This window comes from Miscanthus floridulus, chromosome 19, assembly GCF_019320115.1.
Source record: "Miscanthus floridulus cultivar M001 chromosome 19, ASM1932011v1, whole genome shotgun sequence".
NCBI classification, from domain to species: Eukaryota; Viridiplantae; Streptophyta; class Magnoliopsida; order Poales; family Poaceae; genus Miscanthus; species Miscanthus floridulus.
Window position 1 is genome coordinate 20253562 of NC_089598.1, and position 23881 is coordinate 20277442.

Consider the following 23881-nt stretch of genomic DNA (forward strand, 5'->3'; position numbering starts at 1 on the left):
GTGCCACAGAAGATCCAGTTCCAAACCTACTTAATGTTTTACTTCTGCTTTAAGTTTCTTGGCTATCACCTAATCTCTCTTGTCCCTCCCAAATTTCCCCAATGCCCCGTCGGCCCTTCGCCGCCATTGCCGCTGCCGCCGCTGCCATTGATGTCGTCGATGCCGCCGCCACTGATCACATCTCCCTTCCAAGGTTTGCCTCCACCACCCAAAGAAAGGCACTTCTTTTAAAGTAACTTGTTGCGCTAAGTTCTTGCTATATATCCTGGCTGCAGGGATGATATGGCAACCCAATCCAAGGTGACAGCGTCTAGATGCACCACTCAGGCGGAGATGGGCACACACACACATTCGAGATCGTCGGGTATAGCCTGATGAAAGGCATGGGCATCGGCAAATTTGTCCAGTCGGACATCTTCACCGTCGGGGGCCACTCCTGGGCCATTTGCTTCTACCCTGACGGCGTCACCGATGGCACCAGGATGTTCGCCTCCGTCGCTCTGGTACCGATGGACGAGGGCACTGAGGTGAGGGCATTCTATGATCTGTTTCTGGTGAACCAGATTAAATGTCGGTCAGAGAGTATTATGTGCTCCGAATCCACTGCAACCATGTTTGTCGCACGCAATTATTTTGTTGCAAGAGAAAGAAAGTTGGAGCTTCCATCGAATGGCTACATCCAGAACGATCGCATGAACATTCAATGTGATCTCACAGTCGTCAGGGATTCTGAGCTATGCAAAACCAAGGGGGGCTTCGAAATTCAAGTGCTACCCTCAGACCTATCAGAGCATTTTAGTAGGCTGTTGTTCTACGAAGAGGAAGCTGACGTGATTTTCAGTGTCCAAGGAGAGACTTTCCCAGCACACAAGATCGTACTCGCCACGCGGTCCCCTGTGTTCAAGGCACAGCTGTATGGAAAGATGAAGGAGACCAAGGCGCGGTGGGTGACCGTGGAAGACATGCAGCCTGATGTTTTCAAGTACCTGCTGAATTTCATCTATACTGATGCGCTGCCTGTCTTTGATGATGACATCGACGACGATGATTACAGTGAGATGATCAAGCATTTACTTGTGGCCGCAGATAGATATGCCATGGATAGGATGAAGCTGCTGTGTGCAAGTGTTCTTGTCGAGAACCTTAGTGTGGAGACTGTGGCAACTACCCTGGCCTTTGCGGACCAGCATAACTGCAAGAGCCTTAGAGACATGTGCATTGAGTTTATGGCCTCTTCAGATAGGATGAGAGATGTTATGGCCACTCAAGGATATGCAAATCTCAAAAGAACATGCCCTTCTGTCATAGTTGATATACTAGAGAAGACAAGCAGGTGCCGCAAAATATAGATGGTCATTTCATTACTTATGTGGAGTAGGCAGTTTAGTTCTTATAATTATGTCTTTTTTACTAGAGTACTATATGGTGACTAGCATTTGTGGATGGTAAGTTTAATTTTAATTAGCTTCTTAAATTATGTTGCACATCTTATCGAGCTACTGGATTAAGAATCAATGTTTGTCCATGTCACTATCACAACTTTGTAATGCAGAACTGCAATGTCAGTAACAATAGCAAGTCGACGAAGGAACACAGCGATGTTATCATAATGTCAATTGCATTATATTAAACTGACAGATAAATCTTTGTATGCAATCTTGCAGATAATTCTTTGAGGCCCATATGATGCAAACATGCCTTATTTTAGTTTATGTGCTTTATGATACCTAGTTTTGTATTATAGCACACGGATACAACATCTTGGCGAATATATGGTTTTCATTGATAAACCATTAGAGTCCATGCAGTAGTGTAATTTTTGGGATAATCCTGTTGATAGTCAATCATATCTGTCCTTTGAGGCTAATGTCAGCTGAAATTGGGTTATCTAGTTATTAATAAGTAGTCAAATTTCAATTAAACATAATGCGGAAAATGGGGCATCTCTGGTCTTAGTGTCCTAGATCTAGTACACTAAAATGCAAGTACGTGCACTATTGGCGCTTGTTTTTCTGTTGTTTCCCTGGAATTGACATAGAAATACAATTCTCTTTGTTACTATATCATTAGTATCATGTAGATGCAATTCTATGATTTTATAACTAGCACGATGCAAGTTTTATTTGGAAACAAATTTTTAGTTGTCCAAATGGTTATTGACTTTATCCAAGATGGATCCAAAAGTTGTTGCGGTTAATGGCATGTGGAGTTATTTTAGGACTGCAAATGAGAGTTCGCCTTGGTTTCTAGTTCTAGGAATTATGATTATCCTATGTTTGCTTGTCCATAATATGCAAGACAATTCCCTTGTTTAATTTTTATTGTTATGAACTTTTTTGGTAGTTATGGTCCAAGTGATTATGGAAATTGACTTTACTATTGGTAAGTGATTTTAGAAATTATTGTCTTGTTCGTAGAATCGGTTCTCATTCTTTTTTTTGGAAGGGTCGGCAAAAGCTTTGCCGAGATATATTAGTACGAGAAAGTTAAAAAATGGATGTATAGAATATTTACAAAACATGAGAACCCAAAAGACACAACAAAAGCACAACTAGACGCACAACGTCTGTCCACACAAGACTCAAAATGCAGGCTTGTTATCCATCTTGATCATTTTCAAACGCTATGGAATACTGATGAATGTCTTCTTTGATTAGGTATCGGTTGTAGCTCTTTGTGCTGAAATGTTCTTTGGTTTCTTTGCTTCCATATATTCCACCAGAAATATATTAAGATCCCGTCGAACTCCTTTCTTCTGTCCTTATCAATTCTTCTCTTCTCCATTTTCTCCAACATTTGTAGACCGACTGTAAGTTTGTGCTCACCTATGGTGCTAAGTTCCATCCACACTCACAAATTGATGATTGCCCAAACTCTTTTGTTGTAGGTGCAATCTTTGCATAGATGCCTCTGGATTTTCTTGTTCGTTATTACATAACTTACAAATTGGTTCTAATTCTCAAAGCAAACAAAATGCTAGTCCAATCTATTCCCCCAACCAACAATGGTGCTTGTTCAATACATTCCCTCATCCAAATGGCTCCAAGTCATCATCCGATCCGAGTACGAGTGAATCCATGTCGGACGTGCTGTTGCCGAACGAGGCCACTCCCCCAAACCAAACACGCTGCAAATACACATAATGAGTCCTTTGGATGTTATGGTGATTCGAACAACCCCAAAAGATACTTTTCCCATGAACACCACGACCCACCCTGCCTTGGCCCCCAAAAAATTCTAATCTAAGCAACTAAAAAATATCAAAAAAAAAAGAAAAATGAGAAATTAAAAAAAATAATATACATGATTAGACTTAGATCAGATGGCAATGGAGAATTCCTCATCGCGGGATGGCTCCCCATCCCCGTCCCCACGGTGAAATTTTTTCCCATCCCCGTCAATACCGTCGGGGGAGCGTTTCGCCCCATCCCCACGAGGGGATTAAATCCCAGCTGGTCCTGTCCCCGTCAGAAAGATCAATCAAGTCCGTCACAGTGAGCAAAAGCAAATCTAAAATCTCATTTAAAAAAATACTGCCAGTTCCGAGATGTGCATCGAGCAATACGATTTTTCCCACATGCTGATTGCCAAAGAAACGGAGCTAGTTCTCATCTCACAAAATACAAAGAAACTACAATGCGTAAACAAACAATATTACAAGAACCCTTAAATCACAACTCTTTTGCTTTACTTCTTGGATTAAGTTCACTTTTGGCCCTCAAATATTGTGTTGGTCTAATTTTAACAATCAACTACAAAACCGTCTAGTACCGGTACCCCAACTGTTAAAACCGTTCACTTTTAGCACCTAGGCGGGGAAGGCTGTTTTGACCGAAGTTGAGTGGTTTTGACCACGCTACGCTGGCGTTGACCGCCACGTAGGACGCTGGCCTGCATCTCAGCAACATGTGGGGCCCGCACGTCATCCACTCATTCCCTCCCTCTCCTTCCTCCGGCTCCAGCAGCTCCAGTCGAGCATGGGTGCCTCGCCCTCGCCGCACAGCCGCGTCCTCTCCGCGGCAACGTCAATGGACTTGGCATGCTGGTAGAGATAGGTTGCCTTAGCTTGGAGTGGATGCAAAGCTTTGTACTTGGATCCAGCGGCTACATGGCTCCTCGGTGTTGTTGCCGCTGAAGCCACATATGTCAGCGCCGACCATGGGGATGCCGAAGAGGCCGCAGCTGAGCACGGTGTTGATGGAGTAGCGGAGGTCGTCCCACATGGCGGCGTTGTCGTCGGTCCAGTGCGCGGTGTACCAGCCGGACCCCACGAACGTGGACCGGCTGAGCACGAAGGGCCGGCGGCCGGTATCGGCGAGCAGCGCGTCGTGCGTGGCGCGCGCCTCTAGGAATCTGAAGAGGTTGTGCGCGTCGTACTCGTGCACGCCACCGTAGTGCACCGAGGACGCCGGCGTGGTATTGTTGTTGATGGGGCGGCGCACGCCGGAGTTGTTGATGCGGTACAGCGGGTCGTCTAGCGCGTTGAGCGCCGGCGCCGGCGGAGGGGCACAGGTCGAGGTAGAACGGGTGGGAGGCGTAGAGGTTGAGGTCCACGTTGGAGGCGGCGATGTCGGCGATCCAGAGCGTGAACGTGTCGTTGCGCTGCAGCCGGAACGTGCGTTTGGTGTGCTCGCCCAGCCCGTATAGCGACAGCCAGCCGGCCGTCGGCAGCGCCGTGGTTAGCTCCAGGTACCTGTCCTTGAACACCAGCGCTGCGGAGGTGTCGAAGAGGACGTCGCCGCTGGAGCGCCGGGAGACGGTGAAGCGGAACGGCGAGGCTTGCAGAGTGAAGGTCAGGTCGGACGTCGCCGCGGAGAGGACGCAGCTGTGCGGCGAGGGCGAGGCGCCTGTGCTCGACTGGAGCTGCTGCAGCCGGAAGAAGGAGAGGGAGGGAATGAGCGGGTGACACGCGGGCCCCATATGTCGCTGAGATGCCGTCCAACGTCCTACGTGGCGGTCAACGTGGTGTGGTCAAAACCGCTCAACGTCGATCAAAACAGACTTACCCCCGTCTAGGTGCTAAAAGTGAACGGTTTTGACAGTTAGGGTACTGGTACTAGACGGTTTTGTAGTTATGGGTTAAAATTAGACTAACACAATAGTTGAAGAGGACAAAAAAAAAAAAATCGACTCAATCCTTACTTCTTTGTCTCCGTCTTTGTCCACCCACGTACACGAGGCGACTTCATGGGAAGGCACGACGGCATTGTGATTTGTCACCACGTCAGGCCATCTTTGGCCACCCACGCACACGAGGCGACTTCATGGGAAGGCACGACGGCATTGTGATTTGTCACCACGTCAGGCAAGCAACTTGGTCTGGACTCTGGAGTCTGAGTACGTCCGCATGTGACTGCGTGAGGACTAGAACTTGCGAGCTTGCTTGGCCAGTGGCCACCTGCTCGCTCCGCAGCGTGTACTCGTGCAGGAGCCTCGCCCGAGCGACGGCGGGTGGTCGGGCCAGAGTCTCAGCTGCCGCGCGTCCTCCGGCTGGACCTGGAGGTACAGCCGGTCGCACCAGTCAAGGATCTGCTCGTCGGTGTCCACGCGGTCAGAGATGGAATCGCAGCCTCGCTTGCCATTCGTCCTCTTTGCGCGCGCTCGGGTCTAGAGCTCGCGCCACTGTGGAGCTCGCGCGCGATGCCGGGCCGCATACAGAGCTCGCGCACGGCTGGCCCGCGCCGCCGTTGCGGAGCTCAAGCGCCCCATCGGGCCTGTCGGGCCGCCTTGCTTGCTTGCTTGCTTGCCTTCGATTGCATTGCTTCTGTTGGTTGATACAGTTCCGAGAAAGGATTGCAAGTGTTGGTTGGAGGCCTGGAGCGAGGGAAGAAAGAAGAGTGGGAGCAGAGGATCTGGATGGGGGAGTTGTGAATGGCACCAGGAGATAAAACTTGCATTTGTAAAACATGGTTTTTCTTGATACAGTTTCCTAGGGTATAGAAACCAGTATTGGTTTCTGCATTGTGTCACAATCTACAATGATTGTGAGTGCCCTCACGATTGTCCGAGATGAAGTCCAAGAACGCTTCATGACATCTCCAGACGTTCAGCGAGCATAGTCGCCAACACATGTTCATACTTGTTTTATTGTGGACTGTTACTTCTGTTATAACATGCTGATGCTGTCGATTCTAGTATGATGAAATCATCAAAGTGATCTTTATTTCATCACTTCCAAATAGTTTAATTTGCATCTTTTGGTACTGGAGGCAAAGGACGACTCGTCGTCAACAACAATGCACGCACGGCGACGTTGTTCCATGACATGACACTGAGTCACTGACATCATCTCCAAACCTTGGCAGCGGATTGGACATTTTGTCTACAGGAACATTATTCGAGATAGTTGATCAGTTTGGGGCTTTATTTGGGCGCATCTCGATACATGCATGCGAGCAAACATCAGCATCGTTCACGATCACGCAACGGCCTCCTTGTCTACTACCCTGGCCGTTGAGGTAGTCGATGGTGGGCTCGCCGAGCGCGAAGGCGTCCCAGAACCCGTCGGCGAAGGTCTTGACGTTGAGCTTCTTGTACAGCGCCGGGCGGACGTCGTCCACCAGCTCCTAGGCGGGCTGCAGGTCCCTGTGCGGCTCCGGCTGGTAGAAGAGCGTGGCTGGTCACCACGCGGTGCGTCGGCGCCCTGAACACCGCGTTGCTCATGATCTCCATCTCGTCGCCGACGACCACCAGAAGGTCGTAGCCAAGCACGGGCACGTCGACCCACCGGCCGTCCTTGAGAACCTGGAGGCCGCCGACGTCGCTGTCGAGGAGGAGCGTCGTGATGACGGAGTTATTGGTGTGGGGCTTCAGCCCGTGCACGAGGTCCGGGCGCGGGCGCGGGCACGGCGGGTAGTAGGTGAACCGTGCGTACGTCGCCACCTTCTCGCCGACGTGCCGGCCGACGAAGAAGTCCTCCCCGAAGCCCAGGGTCCGCGCCATGGCCCTGAGCACCTGCTTGGCCACCTGCTCGCTCCGCAGCGTGTACTCGTGCAGGAGGTTGCCGAGCGACGGCGGGTGGTCCGGCCAGAGTCTCAGCTGCCACGCGTCCTCCGGCTGGACCTGGAGGTACAGCCGGTCGCACCAGTCGAGGATCTGCTCGTCGGTGTCGACGCGGTCATGGAGGCGTATATGGTTCGATGAAGTATACGTAGATGGAGTATATCATTCTATTAGATCATCTAGGGTATATATATGACAAGTATGTATGTATACTTAGAATATATGGTTATACTTATTTTATATGTTATTATCATAGTATTATATAATATATTAAAAAATATGTGCTCTTTTTAATTTTTTTTTTCACATAGTAAAGATTTAGAGTATCTTAATATTAGTATGTCAATATACTCAAATTGATAAAGTATGTACACATACGCAACGTGATTTATTGATTATAGAAGTAATTACTCCCGAGAATATACACTATATATATATATATATATATATATATATATATATATATATATATATATATATATATATATATATATATATATATATATATATATATATATATATATATATGTAATGGCCGTGCTATGCATACGTACCGCGAAGAGCCCCCAGGACTGGAGCGCCGCCCGAAGCTTGGCGGCCTCATCTGTGTCGCCGGGCTCGGCCAGGCGGCGCACGTCCACGGTGGGGAATTCCAGCTCCGGCGCCGCGCCGCCACCGGTTGGACGGTCCTCCTCCCTGAGCGCGTACCGGCTCGGCGGCGCGGGTAGGCCGCCGGTGGCCAGCTCCTGCACAAGCTGCCCCTGAGCCTGATGCACCATGCTTTCTAGCTGCCGAGTGCCGGAACATCTAGCTGCTAAGTGCCGGTACGTACACTTGTGGTTAAGATATTTTCCTCACTCGATTCACTTGTGAGTTCTCCCCTGTTCAGTACACAGTGGCCAGAGACCAATTTATAGCAGGGAGCTCTCCTCTTGTCACTTATACGGGCCCGTGACGTTTGGAGCTGCTGCTAGATAGATGCGTCCAAAAAGGGTGAGTCATTGTGTTCGTCTTCCATTGAGATACTTCGAGCCTATCCATTTCTTGAGCTCTGATATTTTTCTTTAGTAAGGAAAGATTTTTTTTAAAAAGACAAAAAAAGATTTTATTAAACTTTGAAGACAATTAGACCGAGTTGATACAACCATCCTAAAACTACTCCCAGTTTCTGTAAGCAAATGCACACTTCTAACAACAAAACTACGCGTGTGTATATCAAAGCTTCACAATTACGCGTCTCGACATTGATGGTTATATCACATATTATTGAAAGAAATATAGATGTGTTTGATCAGTGGGTATCCACTCTGCTAAGCATCCAAGGAATTGCTTGGTTATTATACGAGCATAAATTATGTTCTAATTTTTTTTGGGACATACACCTATAGATGAAAACATCAGTGTCAAAATGCAATACATACTATGGCCATCTTTAACAGGGCTTGGACTTCTCCAATAAGGGCTCGTTCGATTAGAACTTTTTCCTGGTAGGAATAGTTCCAGACGGAGAGCTAGCTAGACAAATTACATATGCATTCCTGGTAGGATTAGTTCCAGGACTTAGATTCCAGGAGAACTGAACGGAGCCTAAGGAAGAAGTCAGAGAAAAGGCATGTTTTGGTAGAGCTCTAAATGGATTCGGTTTCATTGTTTTTTTGTTTGTTTGTTTGTTTTTGCTTCAGAAGCCATTTTTGTGTGTGCTCGTTTTGTAGAGCTTTTAATTAAGTGTAGAGAAACCACTACAAGTCTACAAAAGCCATACAAAGAGGGCTATATATAGTCCGTAAAGCTACATTGTTGTCGGGTATAATTGCGATCTTCCATGACTTGAGCGGATTGCGATCGAATTTGGTGATGCGAATGGCACGTCACGATTGCACATAACTTCGTGATGCTTGCCGGGATATTTTTGGGAGCTAAATGCCAGTCTTTGTAATGAGCTTTCACTGTGTTACGATTGGGTGATCCACTATGTGGCCTTCGTTTCTTTTGATTGTTCAAAATTGATGGATATCTATTACTTTTAATCTTCTTGATTCAAAATAATGCAGATGCTGACCAGAGTGATGTCAAAATGAGCAACCCATCAACAAATGTATTGCGAACTCGTAGACATGGTTTGGCTCCAAGGAAGAGGATCGGCACGAAGAGGGAAACGTCAATCAACATCAGTTACAAGAATACTCACGGTTGGAAAAACTTGTTCTCCTAAAATTTGGTTAGGCAGTACTATGTATGATAGGGCAAGACAATTCTATCTGGATAGTAGCCTTTCTCCGGTTCACAAAAGCAGTCTATGTATACAAAATGACAGATGTACAAAATCTTCATCAGGATGGATGTGCAGCAACAGGCCAACAGCCACGCCTTCCGCTCAACTCAAGCATTAGAACAGACTTTCTCTGGGAATGATGGTTAAAAAAACAAGGCATTAGCACCCCAAATAAAAAAAAAACAAGGAAGTTTCCTTGGAACCGCCAGAAGCTGATGCATCGTTTTAATTAAAGAGAAGCTTGTACCTTGTCTGGAACTGCTACAGCACAACCGGTCATCGTCCACGTAAGTTGCATTCAGTCCCATCATCCATGAACCTACTGATATGTCGTCGTGTGCATAACTCTGCAGTGATGCACTGTGTGACAGAGAAGACAAAGCTGAGCTGAAGAAAGAAGACCTGGTGGGCAGAAATAAAGCACCAGAAAAAGGAAGAGCTTCTGTCCAGACAAAAAATTGGTAGCACATATTTCTGAATAGAAACATCTAATGCTCAAATTTTGACATGGGAATGCTTAAACGTGTCCTTGCATCTTGAAGATAACGGTGATATTTATCCTGGATGGTGCTCCTATCAGTGATGCCACATGTTTTGCTGGTGCTTTACATTACCTCACATTCAATCGTCCAGACATCTTCTATGCCATCCAGCAGGTCTGCCTCCACATGCACGACCCCAGGAGCCTCATCTTTCAGCTCTAAAGCGCATCCTGTGGTACATACGTGGTACTCTTCACCTTGGGCTGCTCATTCGACCCTCAGCATAGTTTGATCTGGTGGTGCCGACACTGACTGGGCCGGCTGTCCCGACACACGCAAGTCCACCTCAGGCTATGTCGTGTTTCTCGGTGATAGCCTCGTCTCCTGGTCTTCCAAGTGCCAAAATACTGTCTCTAGGTCCAGCGTGTCGAAGCCGAGTAGCGTGGTGTGGCCAATGCAGCGGCTAAGGCTTCCTGGCTGCAGTGGCGGAGCGTGCAGCCCAAGCAAGGGGGGGGGGGGGGCATTTTGCAAGCATGCGCTGAATAAGAAGACACCTTGCGGCAGTCCGAGAGCTTTGTAGGCTGGCAAGAGCTCTGTTGCTGCATGCCAAGTGCAGAGCCATCTGCGGTGAGAGATGTATAGCCACGGAGACACTGCCACTCTGACGTAGAAAAGCAGAAGGGAGAAATGGAGACTGATTGTGGATTGCGTTGTTTGCCATGCCTACGGATAGACTGATTGCTTGCTAGCTACCATGACTCCGCACTATTATTAAGTCATGGCCTTGTATTTATATTTCTATTCCCTCTAAACTGTATATGAACTTTAGAAAAATTTCAGAACCAAGGGGGCCCATAGCCCACTATGGCCCCCACGTAGCTCCGCCGTTGCCTGGCTGCAGCAACTTCTATGTGAGCTCCACTCCCCACCCAGCAAGGCTATCTTGGTGTATTGCGACAACATCAGCGCTGTCTACATGTCATCCAACCCGGTTCACCACCAACGCACCAACCATATTGAGATTGATCTCCACTTTGTTCGGGTGCGTGTTGCTATTGGTGTTGTCCGCGTCCTCCACGTGCCTTCGACGATCTTTCAAGAGTTCTGGTCCAATCTGAACGTCTGTGGTGATGCTCCGATTGCGGGGGGGGGGGGGGGGGGGGGGGGGGGGGGGGATGGGGGGGGGGGGATGGGGGGTGGGGGTGGTTAGGCAGCTGCATAGGGCACCTGATTGATATCTATTAGGCAAGGAGATCCCACGGTGGTCATGATTCTATAAACCAGCCCGGGATCCTCCTTGCCTGTATATGCAACCTTGCCATTGGCCTCCTAATCAATCTATCAATTTTTTGTGATGTACTTTGCTTTCACCACAAAGTGACAACTGATGACGCAGCAAAAAAAAATGGCATTTGGCATTTCCAAATATCACATTTCTGTGTGCATTTTTAATATCTGACAGACTGACCTTGTGCTTACATTTCAGCAACAAGCAAACCTTAGTTAAATCCCTAAGAAAACCAGATATATCAGATAACTAAACTGAGCTCTGGTCATTTAAGGACAAATCAACAGTATTAGTGTATTACCCTGAGTAATCACTTGTTACATCTCCTTAGTTTCTATTTCCATTTATACGACCTTTTTGTTTTTAAGCTGGTATTAGGATCAAGACAAATTAACAAAACCTACAGTTTCCTAGACTCTAATTGACCAACAGAGGGCACCTATATATGCTACATAAATGGCAGTTTTGAAGCACCTCTTTTAGGTAATAATCCTTATAAAACAAGATAGGAACTGCTACTAATACTATTAGAACAACAACAAAACCTTCTATGAGGTGCATCTATAGTTCAACCTATGAATTTGATAGAATGACCCCATTCCTCGAGCTTACATTAATTATTAGCTTGTGAGGGATGGAGTTGTGATGGATCAACTCATTCAATTCCACCAACCAAACAAAAATGTAAGGAGTGAGAAGACGATGAATCACTCCCCATCCTCACACCAAACACCCTATTAGTCCACAGTAAGTAGAGGTACACTAGAGTTGAAGCCCAACATGAGCCATCAACTCATAGACGTGCTATTCAGGGCTCAGATAAACGTGGTTTGGCTCCAAGGAAGAGGCTCAGCACGAAGAGGAAAACTTCAATCAACATCAGTTCCAAGAATACCCGCGATTGGAAAAAAACATGTTCTCCTAAAATTTGGTTAGGTAGTACTATGTATGAATTATGATAGGGCAAGACAATTCTATCTGGATAGTAGCCTTTTTCCGGTTCACAAAAGCAGTGTATGTATACAAAATGACAGATGTACAAAATCTTCATCAGGATGGATGTGCAGCAACAGGCCAACAGCCACGCCTTCCGCTCAACTCAAGCATTAGAACATACTTTCTCTGGGAATGATGGTTAAAAAACATGGCATTAGCACCCAAAAAAAAACAAGTTTCCTTGGAACCGCCAGAAGCTGATGCATTGTTTTAATTAAAGAGAAGCTTGTACCTTTGGAACTGCTGCAGCACAACCGGTCATCGTCCACGTAAGTTGCATTCAGTCCCATCATCCATGAACCTACTGATATGTCGTCGTGTGCATAACTCTGTAGTGATGCACTGTGTGACAGAGAAGACAAAGCTGAGGTGAAGAAAGACCTGGTTGGCAGAAATAAAGCACCAGAAAAAGGAAGAGCTTCTGTCCAGACAAAAAATTGGTCCTTGCATCTTGAAGATAACGGTGACATTTATCCTTTGACAGAATATGACATGATGTGTGTTCCTTAGGAAGTAAATTAAAATAGCATTCTAATCAATGCACTCATTGATAATCCGTACCCAATGGGTATTCAGTAATAATTATTTGGATAACTATCATGGCAACATACGATAGGGATTTAGATATAAGAAACTAAAGTTGAAAAGAAAAGATTAGTTCTTTCATCCACAACAAAACATTCAGCCCAAATATGTCACATTCAGTCTGATGTAATCCAACTCCTGCATCAGCATAAGATGTTCTGCAGATTCAAAAGCTCAGGGACTGTTGCACGTACTATTAATCTAGCTAACTAGGATGGTGTTGCTCAAAGCCAGTTTAACTTGATATTGGTTAAGATGAAACAGGGAGACACAAATGACATATCACTTACCTATTTATGTTGATGTAGCGTGCCAAATTTTTTGAGAGGATAAACAAAGAACCAGAAGCATGTCGAAAATACCTGTTTTTATGAATAAAGTGAATCAGTCAGTGAACATGAAAAAAGCATGACAGAGACTGCATCTTGAACGAAAAAACCTAGAAACTTCTGTCACATATGAGTCCACCCCAAGAAAAAGGCCCATAGAGGTTAAGTATGTACTTAAACCAATGGAAAAAAAAACAAAGAATATAACTGAATAACAACAACAACAACAACAACAAAGCCTTTAATAACTGAATAACATCAAGTGCAAAAATTGTGCTGAGACTGGAAGTGCTGGGTAGTGGGTCCAATAGTTGGTGTCACTCTTGTTAGAGTATATTTGATAGTTTAGGATTGTAATTTGATATTGCCATATGTATCTGGGGCCTGGGAGGCAATTTGCCCCCCAAGTCTCTGTACTCTATATACTGCCCGAGAGGCTCAATACAATATATCCCACGCATTATGTCGTATCTACTATGCTTTCATGGTATCATGGGTTTAGGTTTCGTTCCTGAACCCTCAGGCTTCCCGCTATCATCACCATTGCGCCACCCCTGGGGAGATCGATCTCTACCAGGGGAAGCACCCTTGTAATTAGGTTGGGCTGATCTAATTGATCTGCCCTGTGTATCATTGTCAAGCAGCATGGGGCGGCAGCAGGCCAGCAGCAAGCATCCTACACTGTGTTGTCAGGCTAATCTACCATTGGCATTGTAGGACCACATGACCGTCTCGCGCCCGACTGTGCCGCACCGTGGCCGCCACATCAGTGGGAATTGTGCCCTATAGGATGCTGTCCACCAGCTGGGCCATGCCACACCGCTGGTTGGGTCACATCGTGGTTCACCATGCCAGGCAGATGCTGCTGCTGTTTTTTCTACAATCAAAGATTGGGGTTGTGTTTCCCTATCTACCGATTCCTCAACGTTGGATCGTCGACCCTCCCAAGCTCGAGGTTGTCATTGCGTGCCCTCCTAGGCAACAATGATACTGCTCATGGTCAAACTATCTTCATGGTCGCCGCCTATCCAAGCTGGCACCACCCATGCTGTCGGTCCTCCTCAAGCTAACTCGGGATCCGAGTTCGTGCTTACTGCCGCCACCTCTAGAACATCACCAGTTCACCACTAATGTCGCTAACGGATGATGTGTGAGCGCTTATTGATACAGCCGAGCAGCCCGATCTACATTCACCATTTGGTCGGCTCTATTAGAGATATGTACTCCCTCCGTCCCAAAATATCTGTCGCTTTCGCTTCCCGAGAAACAACTTTGATAAAATATATATTAAAAAATATTAATATTTATGGTACATAATTAGTATCATTAGAAAGATCTTTGAATCTAGTTTTTTAATAAATTTATTTGGAGATACAAATGTTGTACGTATTTTTTACAAATCGAGTCAAACTTGTGGCACGGAAATCGGAAACGACAGATAATATGGGACAGAGGGAGTATAGTCTATGTACCTTACTTGTACTCCAAGTTGTATCCTGGCTATATATATGAAAGTTACCCCTCCCTAATGGGTGTGACGTGTTTTCCCTATTCTACATGGTATCGGACGCATGGGTTCCCTTCCGGCCCCTCCCTCTGCCCTAGCTTCTCCCCACGACGCCGCTTCCACAGCCGCGCAGCCACCCCTCACCCATGCGATCTCCCTTGCGCGCAGCCACCACCTCCCGCGTGGACTCTTCCCTAGGCTCATTGTCCTGCTGCAGTCATTGACAAGAAGTTGGTGATTATGTGTACTCATGTTCCTATGTTGATGCTTCAGACCAACGCCTCCCTCCACTGCTCTGACCACATCCACCTTGACCCCGGCTACTTCGTTGACAAAACAGGCTATCGTTCGGAGCTACTTGTCAGTTTCCACTCCATGCAATGTGACGTTGCTACGACAACGAGTGGATTAGTCTTCGATTTCTTCTCTAGTTTGATTGTTTGCGATGCTCTCTCTACGATGCAGAGGGATATTTGAGTATATTTAGTAGTTTAACATTGTATTCGACATTGCCATATGTATCTGGGAAAGTGGGAAGGCAACTTGCCCCCCAAGTCTTTGTACTCTATGGGTGTGTTTGGTTTCCTGGCCTGCTTTTGGCCTAGCTAGCCATCTAAGCCTAGGCAGTCTAGGCCTGCTTCAACCAAGCCAATGATTAGTTCTGCCTGCTAGCAAATGGTGTGTTTGGTTGTCTGGTTTGCTTTGCATAGAATCACCTCTTCTTTGAGCTGGTAAGTTTACCCTCTTGAGACATTTTGTCGAACCGTTGGTGGGCATGCTCAGCTGCATCCTCCTCCGCCACACGAGCTCGCCGGGCAACCCCGCCGCCGTGCCACGTGCCCCAGCTGCGCGAGCCTAGTGGCGCGTGATACCGCTGCCACACCGCGCGAGCCCAGGAAGCGATCGTGAGAAAGGTATCCTATGTCGCCACCGCGCAGGTTGGTCATCATGAGGTGCTCGACGTTGGGGTGCAACGGCTCGGGGTGGGCTCCTGGAGCTCGGCGCGACGCTCTGCAGAGCGGGAGGTCCTGCGGCCGGGACTGAAGGGCCTGCTCCTGGAGCTCGGCACGGCACTCGACAGAGCGGGAGGTGTGGTGGCGGGGAGCCAGGGACCGAAGGGGTCGCTACTGGAGCTCAGCTTAGCGCTAGGGGGGGCGGGAGGTGCGCGACGAGGACCGAAGGGTGATAGGTGAGGAAGTGTGGACCTGCGTCCGGAGTGAGGCGAGCGCAAAGCCATGCTCCGAGAAAACGGACACCCCCCGCATTTTTGTTAAGCCTGGCTAAGGGGGCGTCTGTGAGCCTCAACCAGGCTACCAAACACTTCAAAGGTTGCATTGCGGAAGCCTGGACAGGGATAGTGCAGGTCACCAAACACTCCCTATATGGCTATATATATTGCCCAAGAGGCTAAGAATGCAATCTATCCCACGCATTATACCCAATCTACCATGCTTTTCATTCTCAAATTTAAAAATAAACCGGAATGGACTTCATAAGGTCAAAAAGGCATCATGTAGTCCCCATAAGACAATATAACTGAATTCTTGTTACAAGGTTAAAATCTATGGTGAAATTGCCTATTGCACTCAACTCATGGTTGTGAAAAATTGAATGAGCTCTATTGGAGATACTATCTCTACCCAGGGGTATCCTCTTAGTAGGAAGCAAGCATTTTATTACTTGCCAACCGCCAAACATGGTGTAAATATAAGTATTTGAATGCTCTTATAGCAAGAATATGGTATCTACTAACAGGAAAAAGAATAAATTCATTCAGGAGAATGAGAAGATGGCAATTAACTCACGTTTTTGAATCTCCAAATTTCCACCAGTCAGGTTCATACCATTGTTGGCCCCTAAAATTGAGATTGACAACAGAATCACTTTGATAGTTGACTAACAAGAGGCAAAGAAATCCAAAATGAAATGCCGCATAGATGAAAAATGCAATACAAAGCACATGTTTTCTCAAGTTCATACAGTGGTAGCACAAAACGCATTAGTTTTTCATCAGAATTATTTGCTAACTAGATTGAACTATCAAAAGAACTGACTGCAAAAGGTTACTAAAACATTTGCTCAGTGCATTCCACTACATGGCACAACTTTGGAAGGATTATGCATCCCTACTGAATCAACAAAAAAACGGACTTCTACTTAAGAATGAGATGGCTTGGAGTTGGAGTCAGAGATACCATACGCGCTAGGCTATCAATAAATTAAAAACCTGATGATTAAGTAAAGAAAGCACATACTCTTCACTTATGACAACCCCTGATTTCATACAACCCATATACAATCCTTGGCTACCTCGACGGCCTTCGAGCATCTCAATTAACCCAGCTGACAGAATAATTGCAAGAGGTTAGTTTAAAAGGAAGGGGCAAGATCAATAGAAGTACTGTAAATCAGCATACACAGAGAACATAAAAAAAGATACCTAAGTCAAGATTAATGTTATCCTCAACTTTGACATAGAATTCTGCATCCCAGGTTTCAACTGCGGCACTGAAGAAAAACTTTGCTTTGCTCGGTAATTCTTCTGCAGCCTCTTCGTGACTTTCCTGCCCAATCCAAAATGCTTACAATTTCAAAGTTCATTGATGAAATGTATAAGATCACATGGGTCCAACCTAGTCTTTGATGGAAGCAAGAAAGGTCTAAACTCTAAAGTCTTGCTTACGTACTACAACTTGTGAAGGACAATTGAGAATATGAGATACTAATAGGACCTTACAAGAATCAAGAAGTCCTTTGTCTGCCGATTTTCATCGTCAATATTACGGTCCAAGCTATCACCTCGATTTGCACTGCACGTCCAAAAAGGTACACACATCATCAATAAAACGAGAGATGGAGAATGGATTATATTTTTCTAATAAAAGAGAAAACGAGAATGACAATGATATTGTTAGATTCTGAACTAATAACGATGCAATAACTCAAAGGTATAGATCCAGAACAAAACCTCCGACCAATAACAAAACGAATAACTACACCCTTTTCCTCAAGCTTCTTCAGAGCATCACCTGCAATTTACAGTGAAATAGAAGAATACAGTTATACTTATGAGTTGGAGAAAATCCTTGTTTACACAAAACAATTTAGCTACTCCATATTTATCCAGCATTTAAATCAAATAATTTTGCCATCTCTTCATCAACCACTCTCAAATTAGTAAAGTTTTGTATCACAAGCAGTCTCTTCCACTACTTGGTGTTGTCAAGGGAAATTATTTCTATCGCTAGGAACTAGCGAAATTTAAAGAACAAGAGCAGCAAACCTCTGGGCATCCAGGAGCCACGGAAGACGTTCCTCTTGAGACGGGATCCAAAACCAGTGTAAACTCCAATGACGGCAAGAAGCTGCTTCTTCTTGTCAGAGTCCACAGCTGCAGTCCTGTTCCCCCACAGGTACCCCTCGCTCTTGGCCTTGGTCAGGTCCATCTCCGCCTCAACAATTTTGCTTCCAATCGCCCTGCCACCACGGCACTTCGAATCAGCAGAGCAGAAAAGTAACACAACAACCCAAATTCACTTACAAAGAACTGAAAACTCACTTGCATCCGAGGTTCCTAAGCTTGTCCTCCACCGAGAGCACCTTCGGGACCTGCAATCAGGTGGCGCCGTCAGGCTGAATCAAGAGGTAGAATTAAAAATGCGAGTAGGCGGAGTGAGGAGGCGAGGAGAGATTCGCACGCTGCCAGAGCTCTTCTCGAGGAATCCTGACAGGATCGCCCGGGTCTGCGCGTCCTGCCACAACCTGAGACGGAGCCAGGAATAAGATCACGACTCCCTATCGGGTGCTGGACCGGAGTGTCTGGGATCTGAGCGGGTAGGGGGGACGTACCGGCCGGCGACGTAGAGCCAGGCGAGGCAGGAGAGGAAGGCCATGACGAGAGGGACCCTGCCCGAGGCGAGGGCGGTGGCGACGGAGGAGGAGGACGGGGCCTTGGACCGGCGGTTCTCGCGCCGCATGGCGCTGGCCAGCGTCTCCATGGCTGCGGAGGAGATCTCCGACGCTGGGCTCTCGGCGGTCGGCGCCTCCTGTCTGCTCTGCTTGCGGCCGTTAACGGAAAGGAAGGACCGAAGGAAAACGCCAGGCTACCTAGCCGTGGGCCATAGAAGGCCGGAACTGGGCCGCGCTCGAGATGAGGCCCAAAAATAAATCAACTAACAGCTTTCTAGATGAACCAATTCAGACTGAATTGATTACTGAAAATGAAAATGGAAGATCCCATTTACCAGGAATTGTTTACACAAAAGTGACATTGTTTATGACTGTTTTTTATCATTATCATATAGAATTGAAATTTCCAATATATATCCGCACCATATTAAGATCGTCACTGAATAGCTGTATTAATAATGTGGCAAGTCTCCAACCGACTGGTATCGTTTCTATAAGATCATCACTAATAATTATCTAGAAATTAAGTCCCAATAATCTGGTTTTGACATCTTAGGTATTGGTACAAAAAAAACAGAGTCCATACGATGGGCGAAATAACTCGCCACCGTGATTGCCCATCCCTAATATCAGCTGACCCTTAAAACCTTTATTGCCCGATCTACTTCCTAGCATTCTCAGAGCTGAAAATAATGGTTGGAGATCCAATTTTAGCGAACCTCATAGGTGGCAGCAGACAAGTCATGGTCGGACATCCTGACACCGTAACTCACACCCAGAACCTCCAAAATAGAATCTATATTGCCGACTCTATCTTCTCATATTCTCAAATCTAAAAAGTAGTGTCCGAAACGTACTGCAATTCCAATGAATCTTAAGGCGGAGGCAGAGGCAGCCATCGAGGGCAACAGGGAGCACCAAGAAAAAAAATGCCACCACGGGGCCAACACTAATAAGGGCACTATTTGGTAGAGCAGTCCCAAAAAGTGCTTCCTTGAGAAGCTCCAAGGAAAGAATAGTGTGGTCAAAATAAGCTAATTTATCATAGTTTCTACATTTAACAAATGAGTGTTGTGGGGAGAAGCCTGGCCAAGAAAAATCGCAAAAAAACACGTTTTCTAGTTTTGGGTTGCTTATACCAAACAGGTCCAAGAAGTATAGGTTGTCCATGCGCGGATGTCTTTTTTTATTTTTCAAATGTGAATATTGGGGATTAGGATAAGAAGTTGTTGGAGTGGGGTTTTTTTCAATAGAAAACATATGGAGTCAATTTACCAAATTGTTCTTTTAAAAAATATAGTTTTCCACTTACCTCTCTCATAACTCCCTTTTTCTGAGATCCGCATGGCCGAACAAGGCGTCGACAGCATCGCCTGACCATCGGATCACTACCAATACCAGGATCCCTCCTCCAAATCTCCAACCAAGCTGCTCTAGGCCATGCATTGGCCATCCGCGCATTACAGTTAAACAGCCACCAAAAATACATTACGACAGTACGTCTATACAGTCGCAACCACGGCCCTATGATTGCTACGCGCGTGAGCATGGAGCTGGCTGGACAAAGGCAAATAAAGGCAGCACAACAACCCGCGGTACAGTGACCCAGAACGGATTAGCTGCTCAAGCCCGTACGTGTTGGACCATTGATTTCCCTTAATTTGATGGTAGTATAATCCAAAGATGTGACAGAGTAGAACGTGAGGGAAATCAAATATTTATAAATATGTTTTTTTTGAAGAATTATAAATATGTTACCCCTTTTGCCTTTATTTGATCAATGCTATGTCCTACCTTGATTTCCATATCCAATATTTATATGTATTTTTTACACTGTATATAGCACTCCTGTCCATGAAAAAAAAAAGAAATAAAGGCAAACCGAATTTACTACGCAAGCATTGTCTAAGGACGTCCGTCCTGTGACTTCCAAATGGGCGCGCTCCCGAAAAAAAAAAAAGAAAAATCTCCTTCCGCTCGTTCCACTCCCCGCGACGCCTTCATCCCACGCATCCCCCGCGGTGCCTCCGCCCGCCGCCGGTCGCTGCGCCTGCCGTCGGCCCCTTCTTCCTGCCCCCGCTCAGCCAGAGCTCACCGACAGCCGCCTGCGCCTACGCGCGGCCCCTTCCCCCAGCCCTCGCCCGGCCAGAGCCCGTCAGCAGCCTGCGCCATCACCGGCTTGTCCCAGCCTTCCCCTCCGCCTGCCTGTGACGGTGGCAGCCCGCATCTCGGCCAAAGCTCGCCGGCGGCCTCTCCCCGCCGCCCCCTCTGCTCGCCTCTAGAAGGGGCCGCGACGACGCTGCCCTCCGCCCGCCCATCCCCCGCTTGCGCTGCGTCGTACGAAAGAAGAAGGGTGAAAACGCATGTTGCAAGCGTGCAAATATTTCATAAGGATGTTTCAAATGTTTCATATGTATGTTGCAAATATTTCATAAGGATGTTGCAAAAGTAGATCAGGATGTTATAAGCTTTTGTTGCTAATGTTTCATCTGTTTTTCAGACGTATGTTGCAATTGTGTTTATTTCGATGTTGCATATGTTCCACACATATGATGCAAATGTTTTATCTGCATGTTGCGTATGTTTTACAATGGTTTTAAGGTGTTTTTGCAAGAATTTCAGATGCATGTTTCAAGTGTTTCATCTGTCTTAATACGTATGTTGTGAAAGCATCTAGGCCCCTAAGTGGATTTCGGTGATTAATGACAATACAAGATTACTATGACTAACGTGTGTTTTGTAGAGGCAATTAAGTTAGGTCATGGTAATGGAGATCGATTGGGCAATTGAGGTTGTCATGCCCCTACGATGGAAATCGTTTCGGTTTTCAAAGGATGGACGACAAGGTTAAGGATAACTAGTTCTAAGTGTCAATTGAAGTTGGAGAGACACTTAGAGTAGTTTAGGACTTTTGTTTTTCCTTTAGCCGTACTATGAAGGGGGTATGAACGGGTAGCTTGACCTAGTTGAGTCTAGTGAGTTAGGTGTGGTGCACACTTGTTAAAACTAGCTCTAGGTAGCTCCTATGAATGCCTAAGATCCTTTGGAGCAAACTTCATTCACATGTGATCGAGAGTTGGAAGTGAATGGAGGGTCAAATACTGACCGGACGCTGGCCGCAGGGTCCGGTCAGTCCATTTGACTGAGGAGAACAAGTCTGGAGTGACCGGACGCTGGAAGGTCGAGTGACCGGACGCTGAGGACCAGCGTCCGGTCGACTCCAGTAAGGGTCCAGACTTGAGAAAGTGTGACCGGACGCGTCCGGTCAGTGGTGACCGGACCCTGAGTATCCAGCGTCCGGTCGTTTACAGTAAGCATCCAAGAGCGACCGGACACGTCCGGTCGGTACTGACCAGACCCTGACAGCGTCCGGTCATCACTTGAAAACTGTTCGCGGGTTGAACTGATCGGAGCGTCCGGTCAAAACGATCGGAGCGTCCGGTCACCCCGTAGAAGCTCATAACGGTTCGTTTTTCAGGCTGCTTTATAAATAGAAGCTCCACTCGTGAGTGGAGTTACTTTTGCTCATTCCAACAGCTGAGAAACACGTTTGTGAGTGCCAAGAAGAGCAAGGTCCTAGTGAGGTGTTTGTGATTTGAGAATCCAAGAGTGAAACCTCATTAGTGAATCAAGAGTAGACAAGTGTGCATCCATCTTCTCATTAGGCTTCGCGTGGTCAAGTGAGAGTTCGTGCTTGTTACTCTTGGTGATCGCCATCACCTAGACGGTTTGGTGGTGATTGGGAGCTTGGTGATCATCCGGTGGAGCTTGTGGGTGACCCAACTCAAGTTGTGAGCGGTTTTGGGTGATTCACCGCGACGGAGTGTCGAAGAATCAACCCGTAGAGAGCACTTGATCCTTGCGCGGATCAAGGGGGAGCTACACCCTTGCGCGGGTGCTCCAACGAGGACTAGTGGAGAGTGGCGACTCTCCGATACCTCGGCAAAACATCGCCGCGTTCCTCTCTCCATTTACTTTGAGCATTTACTTTAAGTATTTACTTTGAGCAATTCAATACTTGTCTTTACATTCATAGAATTGCTTTGCTAAAGTAAATTTGAAACATAGGTTGCAAGTCTTTTGTGCATTGATTTGATAGAAACACTTTTTCTAGGCACAAGGGGTTAATTGGGCTATCCGTATGATTTGATTATTGCAAGAAAATTTAGAATTAGCCCAATTCACCCCCCTCTTGGGCATCTTGATCCTTTCAATTGGTGTCGGAGCCTCGTGCTCACGTTTTTAAGCCTAACCGCTTAGAGCAAGATGTCTCACGGGGATGGACCTCCTCCTATCTTCGAGGGGGATGATTTTCCATATTGGAAAATTCGCATGGAGGCTTACCTAGAAGCTCTAGATGTTGGAATTCTTAGAGCCACCTCTCAAGGGTTCCCAACACCTAAGAATGCCGCACAACTTCAAGGCGATGAAGTAAACTATGAAAAAATGGAATGCAAAGGCTCGCAACACCATCTTTAGAGGTCTTTGCAAAGATGTGTTCAATCGTGTAAGGAACCACAAAGACGCCCATGCACTATGGTCGGACGTTTGTGCGCTCTATGAGGGAACCAAGAGTGAGCGTGAGGAACGCTATCATCTTGTGATTAAAAAGCTAAATTCTTTTGAGATGCTTCCCAAAGAAAGTGCTAATAAAATGTATTCTCGTTTGAATGTTCTTGTAGAGGAAGTCAATGGGCTTGGACTTACTCAAATGTCACCATCCGACATTGTGAGAAAGATCTTGAGTGTCCTCCCCATTGACAAATATGGGCACATTGTGACCGTGCTACATCAAGGTGATCTTTCCGCCGCTACACCGACACAAATCTTGGGAAAGATCAATGCTCATGAGATGTACATGCACATCACGCCATAAGATGGCTCATCTTCTACAAAGAAGAAAGAGAAGGACTTAGCATTCAAAGCTAGCCAAGATAAGGGCAAGGCAAGACTTGAGTATGAGAGCTCAAGTGATGAAGATGATGAAGAAAGTCTTGCTCTCATGGTGAAAAAGACCGCCAAGATGCTAAAGAAGCTAAACAAGAGTGGCATCAAGTTTGACGGCAAGAAAAAAGAAGTTCTTCACTAGCTCAAGAAGAAAGCCAATCTCCGAGATGGATTGCTACAATTGTGGCGAACTTGGCCACCTAGCTCATCAATGCACAAAGCCCAAGAAAGACAAGTTCAAGAACAAGGGCAAGAAAGATGATTCAAGTGATGAAGATGAAAAGAAAAAGAACAAGCCATACAAGAAGAGAGATGGCAAAAAGAGAGACTTCTACAAGAAGAAGAAGAGTGGCAAGGCCTATATTGTTGGTGATTGGCTCACGGACATTGATTCATCAAGTGGATCATCCGATGATGAGAGTGACAATGAGAAGGTGGCCGCCATTGCTATTGATCTTGCATCCTCACCATCATCATCGCCATCATCCTCTACACACCTATGCCTTATGGCCAAGGGTGAACGCAAGGTAACTAAGAGTGATGATAGTAGTGATGATGAGCAAG

At 46.4% G+C, this 23881-nt stretch overlaps 2 protein-coding genes and 1 pseudogene across 3 annotated transcripts; 1 reads left to right on the forward strand and 2 right to left on the reverse strand.

Moving 5' to 3' along the window:
* The first annotated feature begins 282 nt into the window (after positions 1-282).
* Positions 283-1403, forward strand: LOC136525358 (BTB/POZ and MATH domain-containing protein 2-like; annotated as a pseudogene).
* A 4710-nt stretch (positions 1404-6113) lies between these two features.
* LOC136528983 (jasmonate-induced oxygenase 2-like) lies at positions 6114-7876 on the reverse strand. Its single transcript, XM_066521995.1, has 2 exons — positions 7557-7876; positions 6114-7095 (listed from the first exon to the last, which is right to left on the reverse strand). The coding sequence occupies exons 1-2, from the start codon at positions 7779-7781 to the stop codon at positions 6442-6444; spliced, it is 879 nt and encodes a 292-aa protein (XP_066378092.1). The 5' UTR covers positions 7782-7876; the 3' UTR covers positions 6114-6441.
* Positions 7877-9192: 1316 nt separating this feature from the next.
* On the reverse strand, positions 9193-18531 carry LOC136528982 (hydroxyproline O-galactosyltransferase HPGT2-like). 2 transcript variants are annotated; one of them, XM_066521993.1, is made up of 12 exons: positions 18311-18531; positions 18160-18223; positions 18021-18070; positions 17745-17938; positions 17430-17490; positions 17199-17271; positions 16902-17025; positions 16717-16804; positions 16267-16317; positions 12916-12987; positions 9522-9634; positions 9193-9404 (listed from the first exon to the last, which is right to left on the reverse strand). In XM_066521993.1, exons 1-12 carry the CDS (start codon positions 18457-18459, stop codon positions 9382-9384), a joined length of 1062 nt encoding a protein of 353 aa, XP_066378090.1. In that variant the 5' UTR covers positions 18460-18531; the 3' UTR covers positions 9193-9381. The 2 variants fall into 2 exon arrangements, with proteins under 2 accessions (XP_066378090.1, XP_066378091.1); XM_066521994.1 differs by lacking the exons at positions 9193-9404; positions 9522-9634 and adding exons at positions 11998-12166; positions 12273-12382.
* Between the last annotated feature and the right edge of the window lie 5350 nt (positions 18532-23881).

Bases quoted from the DNA above. Each gene is read 5' to 3' on its own strand.
- LOC136528983 (XM_066521995.1), bottom strand. From the start codon at position 7,781: ATGGTGCATCAGGCTCAGGGGCAGCTTGTGCAGGAGCTGGCCACCGGC. The intron at 7,096-7,556 runs GTACGTATGCAT...ACCGACGAGCAG, and splicing joins AGTCCTGGGGGCTCTTCGCG to ATCCTCGACTGGTGCGACCG.
- LOC136528982 (XM_066521993.1), bottom strand. From the start codon at position 18,459: ATGGAGACGCTGGCCAGCGCCATGCGGCGCGAGAACCGCCGGTCCAAG. The intron at 17,272-17,429 runs GTTTTGTTCTGG...TTGGACGTGCAG, and splicing joins CGTTTTGTTATTGGTCGGAG to TGCAAATCGAGGTGATAGCT. The intron at 17,026-17,198 runs GTAAGGTCCTAT...TGGATTGGGCAG, and splicing joins CAAAGGACTTCTTGATTCTT to GAAAGTCACGAAGAGGCTGC.